This window comes from Myxine glutinosa, chromosome 14 (assembly GCF_964187855.1).
Source record: "Myxine glutinosa chromosome 14, kmMyxGlut1.1, whole genome shotgun sequence".
NCBI classification, from domain to species: Eukaryota; Metazoa; Chordata; class Myxini; order Myxiniformes; family Myxinidae; genus Myxine; species Myxine glutinosa.
In genome coordinates, this window is record NC_136274.1 from 1,429,049 (window position 1) to 1,445,993 (window position 16,945).

The 16,945-nt window shown below is 44.0% G+C and overlaps 1 protein-coding gene across 1 annotated transcript in view; it reads left to right on the top strand.

The window, feature by feature from the left end:
- LOC137439389 (RIMS-binding protein 2) overlaps window positions 1–16,945 on the top strand; it is a 129,930-nt gene that overhangs the window by 8,272 nt on the left and 104,713 nt on the right. The window contains exons 2-3 of the mRNA XM_078768372.1: window positions 7,217–7,342; window positions 14,344–14,430. Of these exons, the coding sequence (XP_078624498.1) occupies window positions 7,217–7,342; window positions 14,344–14,430 (213 nt within the window). The remainder of the gene's footprint in view (window positions 1–7,216; window positions 7,343–14,343; window positions 14,431–16,945) is intronic.

A 16,945-nucleotide genomic window follows, 5' to 3' on the forward strand; every position in this document is an offset into this window, starting at 1 on the left:
AGCACAATACACAATTACCTTCACTCACTCATACACTGCTCCATCCACCTGTCCAGTTGCACACCTGTGCAATCACACCTGTTCAATCCTCACACACACGGCATCATCTCATCTACCTGTTACCCTGCTAACTTAGTGCTCCCCGTCTTCCCTTTAAACTAAGCACATACCACCTCATTATCATCCACTCTAATCTACCTGCGTCCCCACTACAGGTATCATTGTCACTAACTAATCTTAACTTCACCTAATGTCATCTTCTAGGGCCCTACACACAATATCCTAACCCACCCGGGCTAGTTTTCACTGCCATCAACCCCATAAACCGAGTGCTCCTTTGCCCCCCCGTTTCGTGAGGGATGGTGGATTTGCCATCCCACCACATCGGGGGTCTCTCTATCAATTTTGCTCGTCCAAATTCCAACCAATTCAAAAATTTTCCATTTACTGCCAATTCTACCCACTATTATAAATTTCGTATCAAATCACTACCATCATCATCACAGTCCGCTATATCCTAGCCTCGGTGCGTCATGACATCATTAAACTCGGTTCGTAAAGCCGAGCAATGAATTCGGGTGGTTTGGTCGCCTGCAGGTTGAATCCGTCCGGCTTTCGGTTCAAGGGAGGTGGTTTGGTTGGACCGAGGTTCCACGCACCATCTCGGCGCGGCACCTTGCGGTCCCGGGCCCGATGGCTCAATCTCCCCCGGTCGGAACCCCGTCCCCACGAGGGGGCACCGTACCGCTTCCTCCCACTCGCCCTTGAACCGGACCGGTCGCCTCGCCCGCCAAGGCCCGGACTCGACCGTGCGGGGCGGGGCCAAGCCCGAATCGGCAACGACGCTTCGAAGAGAAGCGACGCAGCATCGATCCGCGCCGGGCCTCGCACCCAACAAAGCACACCGCGCGCCCCGAGTGCTCGCATCGGCTATCCGTCGCCCTAACCACTAACCCGGTTACCGTCGATGCTTCACTTGCATGCTCACACACATACGCTACCCCTTTCACCCTCACAAAACCCGGCGTTCCAACGCCGTCCGTACATTCCACCAACGCTCTCCCTGTTACACACCACACCTCTCGCGCACACTCTTGCGCACACTTTGGTCCACACCTCTCCTCCGTTACGTCCTCCGTAACACTCACCATGGGCGTGCACTCTTGCATCCACCCACTAACGCGCTCACATGGGCTCTCCCACACCCGCGCTACCACCAACTCAGGTGTGCTTCCTCGCACACGTTCCACCACCACCTTACTCTCCGTGTCACACTTCGTACACCCCGACGTGCATTCTCGCTCGCACTCGGTTTCACACTCGCGCTCCGATGTGCCCTCTCGCACCTGCGCCATCACCAACTCACTATTCGTGTCACACTCCGTACACCCCGACGTGCATTCTCGCTCGCACTCGGTATCACACTCGCGCTTCGTAACACGCTCACCCCTTGACGCACACTTTTTTTCCACACGCGTGCCATTTCCATTCACACGGGACCCTTCACCAACGCCCGGATGCTTCCTCGATCCCAAGCGCGCGACAATTCTTTTGTCGCTAAACATCCTCTTACAAAATCTCCCAGCACAATACACAACAGCACGTCTCACCTTCGGGGTTCTTCTTCCTCCCTGCACCAAAACCTGCAAACTTCCATTTGGATTAGCGAGTACAGCATCAGGATGTGCATTTAGACTTTGAGCAATTTCCATTCCTTCCTCCAATTGTTGCTCTTTTAACTTTAAGTCCCCGGTCTCTCCAATTTCAACTATACCCATAATTTCTTTGTTCACCTCGACGACCGTTGGCTTTAATAAAATTCCCTCTACCTCATCGGTCGCCGGCTTTTCCAAACCCCGGGTCGCGATTTCTACCCTACCATTGTACCCGTGCTTTTCTCCGCTTCGTTCAACCAGTGCTTCTCGACCCGCGTTACCTCGTCGTGCACCCCTGGGACCCCTTCACCCAACTTGCGGTCTCTGTCCCTCTGCTCCCTTTCCTCCCTATCGGCCCTCATTCCGTTTATTGTTGCTTCAATTTGCTCACTCCGAGCATCCATCCGGTTCCCCATTACCCCCATTTGGTTTCCCATTTGTCCCATACTGCTTTTCAAACCTCTAATTTGGTCTCCCAATTGCTCACCATTCTTTTCCATAAGGGCCTTCATTTGCATCATAAAAAGGTTCAAATCCACCGGTGGCGCTGCTACGGTCACAGGCGCGGCAAAATTTGGTGCCGCTACACCCACGTGCGCGAGGACGCCATTTTGTGCGCCTGATACCCCCTCAACCACATTGCCAATGTTCTCCTCCTCTCTTTCATCCACATACATTTCCCCGAGGTCCTGGGTCGATTCTACCCCGTCTATCTCTCCCACCGGCATCCCGTCGCCTTGACCAGCCATGGCGCAATTTCAAAATTCGGGTTTTGTAAAACAAAAGCAAATTTCACCGTTAATAATTTCGAGCGCGTAAAGCGCGCTTCGGGTCCAATCCCACTTCCCGACACCAATTGTTACTGTAATAACACAATTGGTGTCCAAAATTTGGGCTAAATAAATTTAGTCCCAGGTTCGAATCCCAACTCCTGACTACCAATTGTTACTGATCGCGGTTTAGATGTTACTTTGCCGAGCGAAGGCTCCGCGACCGAACAGTTACTCCCCGATTAGAACCCGATTCCACCCAAACGTTGGCCGGATCGCACCGCGGCTGCTCAATGAGGGAAAAGACTAAAACGACGAATGCAAAGAGGAAGACGAAGGCAAAGGAAGGTTTGGAAATACTACTAAATTTATTTACTATTTACACACATAAGCAAAAAGCAAGCAGTCACGTTTATTTACAACATATAAGACGCAGGTGACACAGTGCAAATACTAGCTTATACAGACTTAATTAACCCAGGGACAAGACACACAGAACAAACTCACGTACACAAGAAGGGTGGAGGAAAGGAATGAATGCTGGAAGGAGGAATGGGAAGGTTCAGCTGGGGCAGATGGTTCGGGCTTGATCCCGCACGGGACGTCGGCTGGACCTCGACGGCCACCGATGCCACCGCTATCTGGTCCCCGCGGGGTAACAGGTTGAAGCGGCCTGGTGGAGTCAACGCTGCTTGTGGAGCCAAAGCTGCTTCTCTGGCTCACCTCAGGGCGCGTCTGCCGTCTCGGGCGCAACTGCTGGTAATTGACCTTGAACCTTCTCTCTCTTGGCCCTGGTGTCTCCTCACCACCGACAACTCAACGCAACCAATGCAACCACTGACCACTCAACGCCACCACTTCTCACCACCGACTTCTTACCGCAACCAACGCAACCACTGACCCTCCACTGACGACCAACTCACGACTCACTCACTTGCTTCTTGCGTGCGCGCCTTTTATAGCGCCTCCAGCGATCAAGCCGTCGGCCTTCAGGACACGCCCATCGGTGTGCTCACCTCGGCCCTGGTTGGTCACGCGACCCTCTCGCTCCGCCCTTGATGACGACGGGCGGGCACGCCCCTCTTCCCCGACTCGAGCACATGTTCAATGGTGGTTTTGGAGGGGAGGTAATTGGCAATCGAGGCTCGGCAATGACGAGAGGGGATGTAAAAGGAAATTGAGGCTTGGCAACGACGAAAGGGGATGTGAAAGGAAATGGAGATTTTGGGGATGGGAATGAAAGGGGATCTATTCTCTTTCACTGGTGCAATGGAGTACTTCAATTAATGGGAGACACAGCCTTACCCTAAAACACAGAATAAGAGATAACTATCAAACAGGGGTATTCTATTATTTGGCTGACGTGTATGCTTGTGGACTAATTATGGGATTCCCTTTCACCTTTACACAGCTCCGGAGGCAGGGGGGCGCAGAATAACCAATAATAACAACTCACACAATCAAAAAAATATATACAGTTCTCATATCCGCAACAATACATTGACATGTCTAACTTGGCCACTCAAACAAATTAAGAATTTTAATGTAGATGATCATGTACATGTACAGGTACGATGTTTACAAGTCAGCTTTCTGTTTGACATGTCAAACTGGATTTTCTTGTTTACATGGATTTATGATGCTTAATTGTGTCATAGATACATGAATTTGTGACTTGTAAAGTTATGTTTTGTGTCCTATTTGAGATATTGGAGTGTGTTATCAAGCGCACATCTCCAAGCGGTTGCTGTCAAATGTTGATTGACAGTATGTCTGTTTGACAGCAATTTGCCAAAAAAAGCTACAAGCTATAGTGGTCCAGCAAAGTTACTTGAAAAGGACAGATAATAAGCTTTAATAAAAGTATATTTTTATCTGGTACCTCTGGTTGGTACAGATTGGCTATAATCTGTGGTCCAGCACATGGACGAAAGCCGAATGAAGCGGTCGCCCCCCAGCTGTGGCGGCGTCTATAGAGGGCGCCCGTCCATTGAGCCCTCCGTCGGATCGGTCTATAGGAACTACTAGTGGTCCATCACACCTATCCAGGCGGGGCGTGGACCGTGGAGGGCTATGGTGAAGGTAGGGCGATGGAGTGTTAATGTCGTGACAAGAATATGTGGTGCAATTGTGTTTCACAGGAATATGTGGGATAAACCGGTCGTCGGGTTGAATGGATGGATTGAAAGTGAGAAAATGAACTGATTAAAATGGATTGAAATTGAGAGAATATGCCAATTAATGGATGGATTGAAAGTGAGAGATTAGACTGGTTGAATGGATGGATTGAATGTGAGAATAGACCGATTGAATGGATGGATTGAAAGTGAGAGAATTGACTGATTGAATGGATGGATTGAAAGTGAGAGAATTGACCGATTGAATGGATGGATTGAAAGTGAGAGAATAAATGGATTAAAGTGAGAGAATAGACTGATTGAATGGATGGATTGAAATTGAGAGAATAGACTGGTTGAATGGATAGATTGAAAGTGAGAGAATTGATGGATTCAATGGATGGATTGAAAGTGAGAGAATATGCCAATTGAATGGATGGATTGAAAGTGAGAGAATTGATGGATTCAATTGATGGATTGAAAGTGAGAGAATATGCCAATTGAATGGATGGATTGAAAGTGAGAATTGACCGATTGAATGGATGGATTGAAATTGAGAGAATATACCGATTGAATTGATGGATTGAAAGTGAGAGAATTGATCGATTGAATGGATGGATTGAAAGTGAGAGAATTGACCGATTGAATGGATTGAAAGTGAGAGAATTGACCGATTGAATGGATGGATTGAAAGTGAGAATAAATGGATTAAAGTGAGAGAATAGACTGATTGAATGGATGGATTGAAATTGAGAGAATAGACTGGTTGAATGGATAGATTGAAAGTGAAAGAATTGATGGATTCAATGGATAGATTGAAAGTGAGAGAATATGCCAATTGAATGGATGGATTGAAAGTGAATGGATGGATTGAATTGATTGGTTTGAAAGTGAGCGAATATATGGATTGAATGGATTTGAAAGTGAGTGAATGGATGGATTGAATGGATGGATTGAAAGTGAGTGAATGGATGGATTGAAAGTGGATGGATTGAATGGATGGTTTGAAAGTGAGTGAATGGATGGATTGAATGGATGGTTTGAATGTGAGCGAATATATGAATTGAATGGATGGTTTGAAAGTGGATGGATGGATTGAATTAATTGGTTTGAAAGAGCGAATATATGGATTGAATGGATGGTTTGAAAGTGAGTGAATGGATGGATTGAATGAATGGATTGAAAGTGAATGGATGGATTGAATGAATGTTTTGAAAGTGAGCGAATATATGGATTGAATTGATGGTTTGAAAGTGAGCGAATATATGGGTTGAATGGATGGTTTGAAAGTGAGCGAATATATGAATTGAATGGATGGTTTGAAAGTGAATGGATGGATTGAATTGATTGGTTTGAAAGTGAGCGAATATATAGATTGAATGGATGGTTTGAAAGTGAGTGAATGGATGGATTGAATGGATGGATTGAAAGTGAGTGAATGGATGGATTGAAAGTGAGTGAATGGATGGTTTGAAAGTGAGCGAATATATGGATTGAATTGATGGTTTGAAAGTGAGCGAATATATGGATTGAATGGATGGTTTGAAAGTGAGCGAATATATGAATTGAATGGATGGTTTGAAAGTGAATGGATGGATTGAATTGATTGGTTTGAAAGTGAGCGAATATATAGATTGAATGGATGGTTTGAAAGTGAGTGAATGGATGGATTGAATGGATGGATTGAAAGTGAGTGAATGGATGGATTGAATGGATGGTTTGAACGTGAATGGATGGATTGAATGGATGGTTTGAAAGTGAGTGAAAGGATGGATTGAATGGATGGTTTGAAAGTGAGCGAATATATGGATTGATTGGATGGATTGAAAGTGAGTGAAAGGATGGATTGAATGGATGTTTGAACGTGAGTGGATGGATTGAAAGTGAGCGAATATATGGATTGATTGGATGGGTTGAAAGTGAGTGAAAGGATGGATTGAATGGATGGTTTGAAAGTGAGCGAATATATGGATTGATTGGATGGATTGAAAGTGAGTGAAAGGATGGATTGAATGCATGGTTTGAAAGTGAGCGAATATATGGATTGATTGGATGGATTGAAAGTGAGTGAATGGATGGATTGAATGGATGGTTTGAATGTGAGTGAATGGATGGATTGAAAGCACGAACAGAATGTGCATTGAGAGAGAGATTGCTGGAACCCACGGTACATTTACCAAAAGCACAACAATATTCACGAGGTCACTTTAAAGAGGACGACAGTTGTTGGTGATATACTGAACACCAGTCGTTTGTTTTTGGTTGTGCTGCATGAAATTGTGAGCCGTAATCCGTGCTATTATCGATTTACATTGCTGTTCTGTTTAGACTTGAGTTCAATTATTGATGAGGACGCAGCCTTTTTATGGATTGATTTTGGGATAGAAGGTTTGGGGTTGGGAGTGGGGTTCTGCAGTAAATATGAGGTATCATCAATTCTAATTATATCTATGAACTGAACACACAATAATGGAGATTAATAGTTTGTGTCAGATTTATTTTCTATACATTTGTCATACAAAGGTTACTTTGTGACCTCTGAACTTCTGTTTGTGTGAGGGGTAAACACCTGGAAAACTGTCTTGGGATTGTGCACAAACACCGTGTTGACCATTGCTGTTGTGATTGTAATTTATGTTGCTTTGGAACCTTCGTTGCTGTGTTGGCTATCCAGAGGAAGAGAGTGGCGGTGCCTGTGAAGCTGACGGCCGAGCGGCTGAAACAACTTGAAGTGATCAACAACAGACTCCGGGGAGAACTGAAGAAAGCCCAGAAGGAAGCTCATCGAGCCCGCTGTCTGGTACAAGTGTAACGTACTATTACATTGATCTTCCCAAACAGTTTAGCAATTGTTTAAAAAAAAAAAAAAAAAAACACATTTAGAGGCCATTTTTCCCCGCAAAGCAGGGGTTGGCCTTTTTCGGGGACCGTGGTTGTTGTTGTTTTTCGGTCCCCTTTTTGAAGCAATGTTTTACGGCCGGATGCCGTTCCTGACGCCAACCCTTTTTGTCGCCTTTTTGCGACAAGCAGGGAATTACCAGTGAACTGGTACTCAATTAGCCGACCTCGGAAGGATGACAGGCTGAGTCAACCCCCTGGCGTTAATTCAGCGATCGACCGGGATTCGAACCCAGGATCCTGGTATCCTAAGCTGGCACCCTAGCCGCGAGCCCAACACCAGTTTAGCAATTGTTTAATGTGTGAAAAAGCATTTACATTTCTGTCTGCCCGTTTTTTATTAAAAAATAAATAATTAAATAGTGTGCAAAATTTGAGGCTCATGGGAGTGAGTTAACAAAGGGTAAAAGGCAATGTACGACAAGCAAGGGAATGAGCTAACAACAAAAAAAAAAGAGAGGGAATGAAGGAAACGCAGTAACCTGCAAGCAAGAGGGTTGAGTAAGTTGGAGTGAACGGGAGTATAAAATATTGCAGGTAGGGATGAAAAATGCCATAGGATGGTAGTGCATGCGTTGCTTGTGTGAAGCTCTGGAAAAATAATTGTGAACGAATAATTGTCTCTGGAAGGCATTTCCACAAAAGGAAGAAAAGAGGAACAAGAGAGTGGAGGTGGGTGGAGAGCTTGGAATTTTGGAGTTGAACCAGGAGACTCCTGGAACAACACGTGTGTTCCCGGAGGAGCTGGTGAGGGTCGAAGGGCTGAAAGAGCAGAAGGATCAAGACCGGAGGAGAGGCACTAAAACAGAGACTATCAACTAGTCTGTAATGTTAGAGCAATTGGTCCTGTGCTTGAGCCTCATCGTGCGTTAGGGTCAATAATATTGAGAGCTTTAGATTCTCTTGAATGAGAGATAAAGAGGGAGATGGAGAGAGGGAGGTGTAGTGGAAAGTGGAAGGTGTGGAGATGTGATGCACGTAGCCTGTAAGAGGGAGCACAACTCCATTGAGCTATGGACAAAGGCCTCCTAGATGGAGTATTTCTCGTTTATCAAGGGATGACTTATAACGATGGAGGATGACTTGTCTGCAGCTAGTTTGGAAGTTTTTTTTCCTCTTCTCACCTGAAAATAACTGAGGGACCAAGAATGGTTGAATCTATTTTCCCAAAACACCCAAGGTTTGTGTGATGTGTCTCGGGAGGCACTGTAAATGTGAGGGAGCAGCACTATTGCTAATTGCTTGCAATGAATGTGCAAAAGGCATTTAAGATGCAGCCTTCTTCAAAGTGTTATGATTATTGAATCTTGAGTAAGAATAAGACTCACCTTGAGTAAGTCTCATCCTATTTATTACTCCCTCTTTAATGGTAGGATTTTTTTTCCCAGCCCTCTTTTAGGGTCGGCCGAGGAATGCTTTTGGTCCAAGTCTCACAAATCAGTTGGCCAGGCCTGACATTCGACCGGAGCTGATTTTGGGCGGAGATTTTTAATTTATTCTGATTGCTGGGGATAACTCTTCTACTCTTCACGGAAGACACCGTGGGACTCTTAACATTGGGTTGCACTTGTTTGCAGGTGGGACACCAAGCTTAATGTCCATGTGAGAGACGGAACACCAATCCCACAATTTGTAGTCTGGCTGAAAAGCAAACCCAGGCTGGACAGGTCAAAGATAAGTGATATACCTCTGTACCAACTTGTCGGACAATATTTAGTCTCGGCTTCATCTTTATGTTTTATATTGAGAATCTTTATTTATTTATCTTTATGTTTTATATATTGCATGGCAAGGTAGATTATGTAGAGGACGGGGAAGACAGAGAAAGACTTGGCTAAAGGTGGTGGAAGAAGAAATGCGGGCAAGGGGGTTAACAAGGAGAGATGCAGAAAATAGGGCAACATGGAGAAGATTGTCATGGGGACCGCAAGGCTAACCCCCGCTCTAGCAGGGAAAATGGCCTTAAAATGCATGTTGTGTGTTGCATATTTTCTTTGAAGAGAATGTCTAGCTGATCAACAAAATATCCCCTATGTGAACGACAATAGATTGTTTTGTAAATACAAGAATGCGATACTATTTCTAACTTGATGAATCGTCACTCCTTTGAGACGTCTTTGAGACAACCTGTGGAGTTAATGCCATATCACCTCAAGTCTATCAATAGCGCTAACAAAAGTGCAATCATATATAGTCCTTGAGCCAACCGGCCATTTTTTGAAGTGAATGCTCCGGCGGGGGGAGTAATTCTCATTATGATTTTCCATTAGACCAATGTCTCAAGTGTCAGAAAAGGTGTGATGGACATCTGAGAACGGTAGCTTAGTGCCCGGATGGACGCCATCTTTGAAACCACCCAGCTCGAAAATGCCCATTTGGTGGGGTACATTGTTGCACGTGTATCTGGACTTCTATACTAGCTATCGATGTGCGGTTGACGACTAAATATACGTCCGATGTGTACCGTCTAAATAAAAAATAATATGAAGCATTTTGTTTTAGATTAATTATTATAAAAATCAATTATCGAAAAAAAATCATATATTTTTCAATATTTTATTATTAGACTTGTACTTTTTTTAGTGAAACAACACTGGTATGATTTTCCAAATTATGCATTGTGCTACACCGTTTATCTGTCTATAAAAATAACTCAAAAACTAAAACATATCATCCACCACGAGTGTACACAAAAAATATATGAAAAGGCATGCACTTTCCACAAACCGAAACTATGTCAGTTGGAATTTCCCGCCGATAATCAACCCACAGAACCCAGTGCCGAAAGTGACGTCAGTCTATTCTATATCTATATTCTATATTCTATATCTCAGTCTGAGATTTGTTGCGGTGACCTGATTAATTTCTGAGGGGGGGTGGGTGGGTGGCTTAAGAACTAAAAGTGAACATGTTAGATGGCGCCACATACAACTCTATTATAGAGTTGTATTGTGGCGCCATCTAACATGTTCACTGACTTGGATGAGTATGTATATGTAAGCTGGCGAGCTTTTCGGATATCGGAGTAATCTAACGTCAGTCTTTTTGTTCTTTCAGCTGAGATGGCCGGTGTCGAGGCGAAACGGGCGAAGATTGAACCTGAGTCCGGAACGTGCATCCTGTGCAGCAAGAAGTCGCCACTCTCTGAACTAAGCAAGGCAGCGGGCAACAGTTCTTGGAAGACATTGTGTGACGCAGCCGCAGTTAGAAACTTTTATCCAATTCTAAAGCTAGTCCAAGAAGGCGCAGTTGAACTTCCTAATATTCCAATATTATACCATAGGGCTTGTAGATCAGACTTCACTCACAAAAACCACCTAGCTACTTTGACCAATGCAGCTAGAAGTTCTTCAGTTGATACTGGCGATGCGGTGCGACGGCGATCATCACGGGAAGAGACAGGATCAACTTCAACGGTCTACGATGATAAATGCATTTTTTGCCAGCGTGCTTCAAAATTCATAAAAGGCAGTCGTACCCGTGAAACAGTTGTCTTGGCTGTTGAACTTCGAGCAGATAAGACAATAAGAGATGCTGCGACAGCTCACAATGATGAGAGAGTTTTGGCATTGACTACACGAGATATGGTTGCAGCTGAGGCTCACTACCACTTCTCCTGCTATAGAAACTACACACGGCCCCAAAAACCTCAAGTAGAAACTGACATTGAAGATAATATCGAGAAAAAAGAAATGATACGATGTATATTCAATTTCATTCGCACCGACTTGTTCTTGAACCCGAGGATTGTTCCAATAGTTGATGTTGCAACAGATATCCTGTCTTCAGATACATTTTCAGTTGATGTTCGTGACTCCATCAAGAAGAATCTGCAGCGCACATTACAAAGAGAGTTTGGAGAATCGCTCATCTTCTTCAATGTGAAACACCGTGTATACTTGATGCCCGATAATCTGACAAAGCGAGAGATTGCTGCAGAGTGCGTAAACCTGAAAGCAGAAGTGAAAGCATTTGAACGAACGGACGGTGAAAGTAACATTGTGCGTGCAGCTACTTCACTGCGACACCAGATCAAAGATGCTCATTACAATGAACGTTGGCCGCCTCAGCCAGCAGAACTCACTTCAGATTACGTGAAGATACCAGATTCTCTTCGTGTATTTCTGCATACTTTGATTTGCGGGAGTGGGGGTAGCTCTGCGCGTGCCGACACACTGGTATGGTCGATGGCTCAAGATATCATCAATGCTGTACACCGGGGTACCATCAGAACATCGAAGCATGTCCTACTTCCGTGGGTCATGAAAACGCTCACCGGTAATAGAGGTCATCAGAATATTGAATCGACTCGGGCACGGATGTTCGTACACAGTTCTGGAAGAAATCGAGACAGCGCTATGCATAGACAAATTAGCAAGTGTGGAGAAAGATACAGTACCACTTCCGTCACATGTGCACCCTTCGGTCCCGACTGTATTAGCATTCGATAACATCGACAGGCTAGAAGGAATCGCTGAGTGGTGGCGGAACATCGCATCGCGTCAACGGTATCATCGTCCAACCGAAGTCGCAGTCGTGTTTGCCGCCCCAACCTCCATCGGCAGTATCCAAAGCAGATAAGAAGCGATCTATCCCGTCATCCAGCGATTTAGTTCCAATATACAGCGGTGGGAAACGAGAGGGCCCACCTGCAATCAAGCCTGCAGATCTTTCTGACACTCTTGCAGGCGCAACATCCCTTGCGCAGCGCCGAAATCACGTATGGATTATGACTCGCATGCTGGAACCATGCGACCAGACAATCAGTTTGTGGACTGGTTTCAACATCATGACTAGAGATCGTGTTCAGGTGACGGAAGATGAAACTGGTTGTGTTTCTGGCGGAGTCGTGGAAACATGAAACAAATCGCGAAAAGCTAGGCAACAGAACACTGTATGTCACCTGTGGTGAAAAATGTCTGGTACTGACCCGCGATAGGTGGAAGTTGGTGCAAGCACTCGAATGTAGCCACGAGGAAGCAGACACGCGTATGTTTCTCCACGTAAAGCACGCCGCTACCCACTACAAGACGATCATCTTAGTGGCAGTTGACACCGACGTTCTGATCATCAGTCTTCATCTCAGCAGAACCATCGATAGTCAGCTCTTCATCAGACGAGGAACAAAGGTTCGAGTCAGAATGATCGACGTTGGAAAGTTGGCTGCGGTATTGGGGTCTGGAGTTTGCAGTGCATTGCCAGGGCTTCATGCATGGAGCGGGTGTGACACTGTGAGTGCTCTGGCTAGCCAAGGAAAGATAAAGGCTTTGAAGCTTGTGCAAGCGAATGAGCTGTATCTTCAAGCATTCACAGATCTGGGATCTTCGTGGAATGTACCAACAGACGTCTTCAATAGCATTCAGGCCTTCACGTGTCAGCTGTACGCCAAGAACACGAAGATCGTCGGTGTTAATTCGCTCCGTTATCACATGTTCTGTGCAAAGAAGGGCCAGATCGAATCTGGACAATTGCCGCCTTGTGAAGACTCCTTGATGCAGCATACGCTTAGGGCCAACTATCAGGCGGCTATCTGGCGACGCAGCCTTGAAAACCTACCAGACGTCCCAACACCATCAGCAGGACATGGTTGGGAACTCGATGATGGTGGTTCGCTCACAATCCGATGGATGGCGGGTCTACCAGCTCCAGATGTCGTCTTGAATCTCATCTCATGCACATGCAGAAGGACGTGTCGACCGTCAGATTGCTCCTGCATACTGAATGGGTTGAAGTGCACTGTTGTGTGTAAGCTGCAGGGATGCTCCAACATGGTGCAGGATGATGCTATCGTGGCTCAGGATGCCAATGACTCTGATGGCGACTCTGATGATTAACTTTGTGTGCACTGTATATTGTATAGCATATGTTGTTCTCTATTATAATGCAGGCCAAATTGCCTGAAAATCTTTATAGACAGATAAACGGTTTAGCAAAATGTATAATTTGGAAGATCATACCGGTGTTATTTGACTAAAACATGACATGTTCAATGATACCTCCGCTTGCTTATTAGGAATATACATCGTATGGTGTTAAAATAAGCTCCATACGTCTTTCCAAACTCTATTAATGAATAATTAATATAATTGGCGGCCATTTTGAAATCCAAGATGGCCACCAAAGTGCAGATTTCCTATATAACAATTTCTGCCTGCTTATTAGATATCGTATGGTGTTAAAATCCTCTCCGTACGACATTCCTAACTTGCGTTATCGTCAGAATAGATAATGCCAGCGGCGGCCTAAGTCATTTTATGCCTCTTTACATTTATTTGTTGTAAACTCGTGGTGGATGATATGTTTTAGTTTTTGAGTTATTTTTGTAGACAGATAAACGGTGTAGCACAATGCATAATTTGGAAAATCATACCAGTGTTGTTTCACTAAAAAAAGTACAAGTCTAATAATAAAATATTGAAAAATATATGATTCTTTTTCGATAATTGATTTTTATAATAATTAATCTAAAACAAAATGCTTCATATTATTTTTTATTTAGACGGTACACATCGGACGTATATTTAGTCGTCAACCGCACATCGATAGCTAGTATAGAAGTCCAGATACACGTGCAACAATGTACCCCACCAAATGGGCATTTTCGAGCTGGGTGGTTTCAAAGATGGCGTCCATCCGGGCACTAAGCTACCGTTCTCAGATGTCCATCACACCTTTTCTGACACTTGAGACATTGGTCTAATGGAAAATCATAATGAGAATTACTCCCCCCGCCGGAGCATTACTTTTGGTCTGGCTCAAGGACTAATATTGGTGACTTGGGGTTAAATCCTTGTGCATTGGTTACTTACCTTTTGTATTTTTACCTAGTCCCCACCCCCACTTCTCACCTCACGCACTTCCCTCTCACCCCCACCACACCCCACCCCCCACACACAACAATAGGAGAATGAGTTGAGGAAGAAAGGAAAGGAATGTGAGACTCTGGAGCAGGAGGTGAAAAAACGGAAACGGAGACGCAATGAGTTGTTTGTAAGTATGATTATCAAATATTCATGAGATGTTCTTTGTTTTGGAATTACAAAATACTGCGATACATTATTCAAGGACTTGATTTGAAGGTTCTAACAATGATGACTGTTCATACAAGACAACGATTGACCCACACTTCCCTTTCTATGTTGAACTGAAAACATCATAGAAATACGCTTACCTTAATCATCACAAAGGTAAATCGATATTGTTACATTGGATGCACCATCACGGGATGTTTTTAGTTATTATGATTATGTATTTATTTTTATTATTTTAATAATCCCACATTGCCAGGCATACAGTGAAATTTCATGAAGCAAATGACACGTTCAAATCCATGACTCCTTATATGTACATGAATTGCTCAATAGGCAAAACTGGCACAAAGTTTACACCAAACTCTATTCTGCTTGATCACTTGCATGTGGAAAAAAAAATTGTTCTTGTTTAGCATGAACTAAGTTTGCAAAAGTTCGTTGTTCCTTTGGCAAATTAAGAAGCTGAAAAGTGGAAAGTTCTCCTTCCCCATCATGTTATCCTCGGTCCCGTTTCCTATCTTCATGTTTGGAGGAAGTCGAAACAGAAACATCAACTAAACAACAGTGTTTAACAAAAATCGTTTTCACTGCACTTTAAAGGTTTTTTGTTTTTTTCCCCTCCATTTCCTCCAAAATACTGCACTCTGCTGAGGTATGCATTTGTGGTTTGTAAGTTAAAAACAGGCCAAATGGGCAAGGCCTTTGTATAATTGAGAACAAATAACAAACAGCTTAGGGGGTTCAGGGGTTCTTAACCTTTTTCCCTGTCAAGACCCCCAACGGATTGCCCACGATGTCCCCATACCCTGCTTTGCCACGAAAATCATTGATTGAATTTATATTTGTTTGAAATATAATTATACAAATATAATTTGTTTTGAAATATATATATATATATATATATATATATATATATATATATATATATATATATATATATATATATATATATATATATATACATACACACACACACACACACACACACACACACACACACACACACACACACACACACACACACACACACACACACACTTGGCATTTAATATGGAATATTTTTTTTGTGGGGGTGAACTTACTTTTCAAGATGTCTTATATTATGTATTATGTCTTATATATTATATTATACTCTTATATTATATTATATGACTTATATTATATTATATTATAGACATTACTATAGAACTCTTATATTATAGACATTATGATGTCTTATATATTAGAACCAAAAGTTCATTGGAATTATGTTGAAATTATTCTAGATTTTGTTAATGTCACCTTTAAAAGAAACAAAAACCACATTTGACATTTCGAAACAAATAAATTGATCCTTGAAAGTGATGTAAACTGATATCGAACTCAATTCATGGACAGTACTGTGTTAAACTTCTGTACGTTTTCCAGAAGTATCTCTTTATTTTGCACATTAGCCAATTTTTTTTTATAACAAAAACAAAAGTTAAATTACGACTGGGATTACGGACAGTAAAATTACAGTTCAGTACTTCGTGTAACCCCCACGAGCATTCAGGAGAGCACGTACATGTTGAGGCATGCTGTTCATGAGATTTGCCAAGGTTTGGACAGGAATCGCTTGTCATGCAGTGACAATAGCCTGCTGCAATTCACGCACAGAGGTCGGCTGCTGGTCCAAGTGGTCAATTTGACGCGTTAATTCTGCCCACAAGTTCTCTATCGGATTCATATCCGGGGACATGGCAGGCCACTCCATATGCTCTACACCACGGTCAGCAAGAAAGTGTTTGATCATGCGAGCACGATGAGGCCGTGCATTGTCATCTTGGAAGACAAAGTTTCCTCGAAAGGCTGCACGAGCAAATGGAAGCAATGTTTCTTCCAGAATGGCCCTGTGCTTGAACTGGTTCAGGTTTCCATTCAGAACAACCAGGTCAGTTTTGCCCCCTGCATGAAAAGCAGCCCAAACGGTCACCCCACCACCTCCAGCCTGGACTCTTGGCACTATACAATCTTTGTTGTAGGCTTCATGCACTTGTCTGCACACTCGGACGTGACCATCTTGACGATAGACCATAAATCTAGACTCGTCACTGAAGATCACGTGATTCCAGTGTCCTGACTGCCATTGACTGTGCTCTCTGGCCCACTGCAATCGGCGCTGGCGGTGTTGTCTGGTCAGGCGTGGCTTTCTCAGGGGATGCCTGGCACGATAGCCTGCTTGAACCAGTCGTTGGTTGACTAGCCTTCTGGATACAGGCACATTTGTCAGTTGCTGCCACTCAGCCCTAAGCCGATTAGCTGATTTGGTACGGCCATTGCGGACTAACCGGTGCAGCTGGCGATCATCCCTCCTTGCGGTTCTGCGGGGACGTCCTGGCCTCGGTATTGGAGTAGGGACACCCCTCTGGGCATTTCGTTTCAGGATCTTTGACACCTGACCTTGAGTGATGCCATACTGCCGAGCAATATCACGCTGTTTCATGCCGTAATTT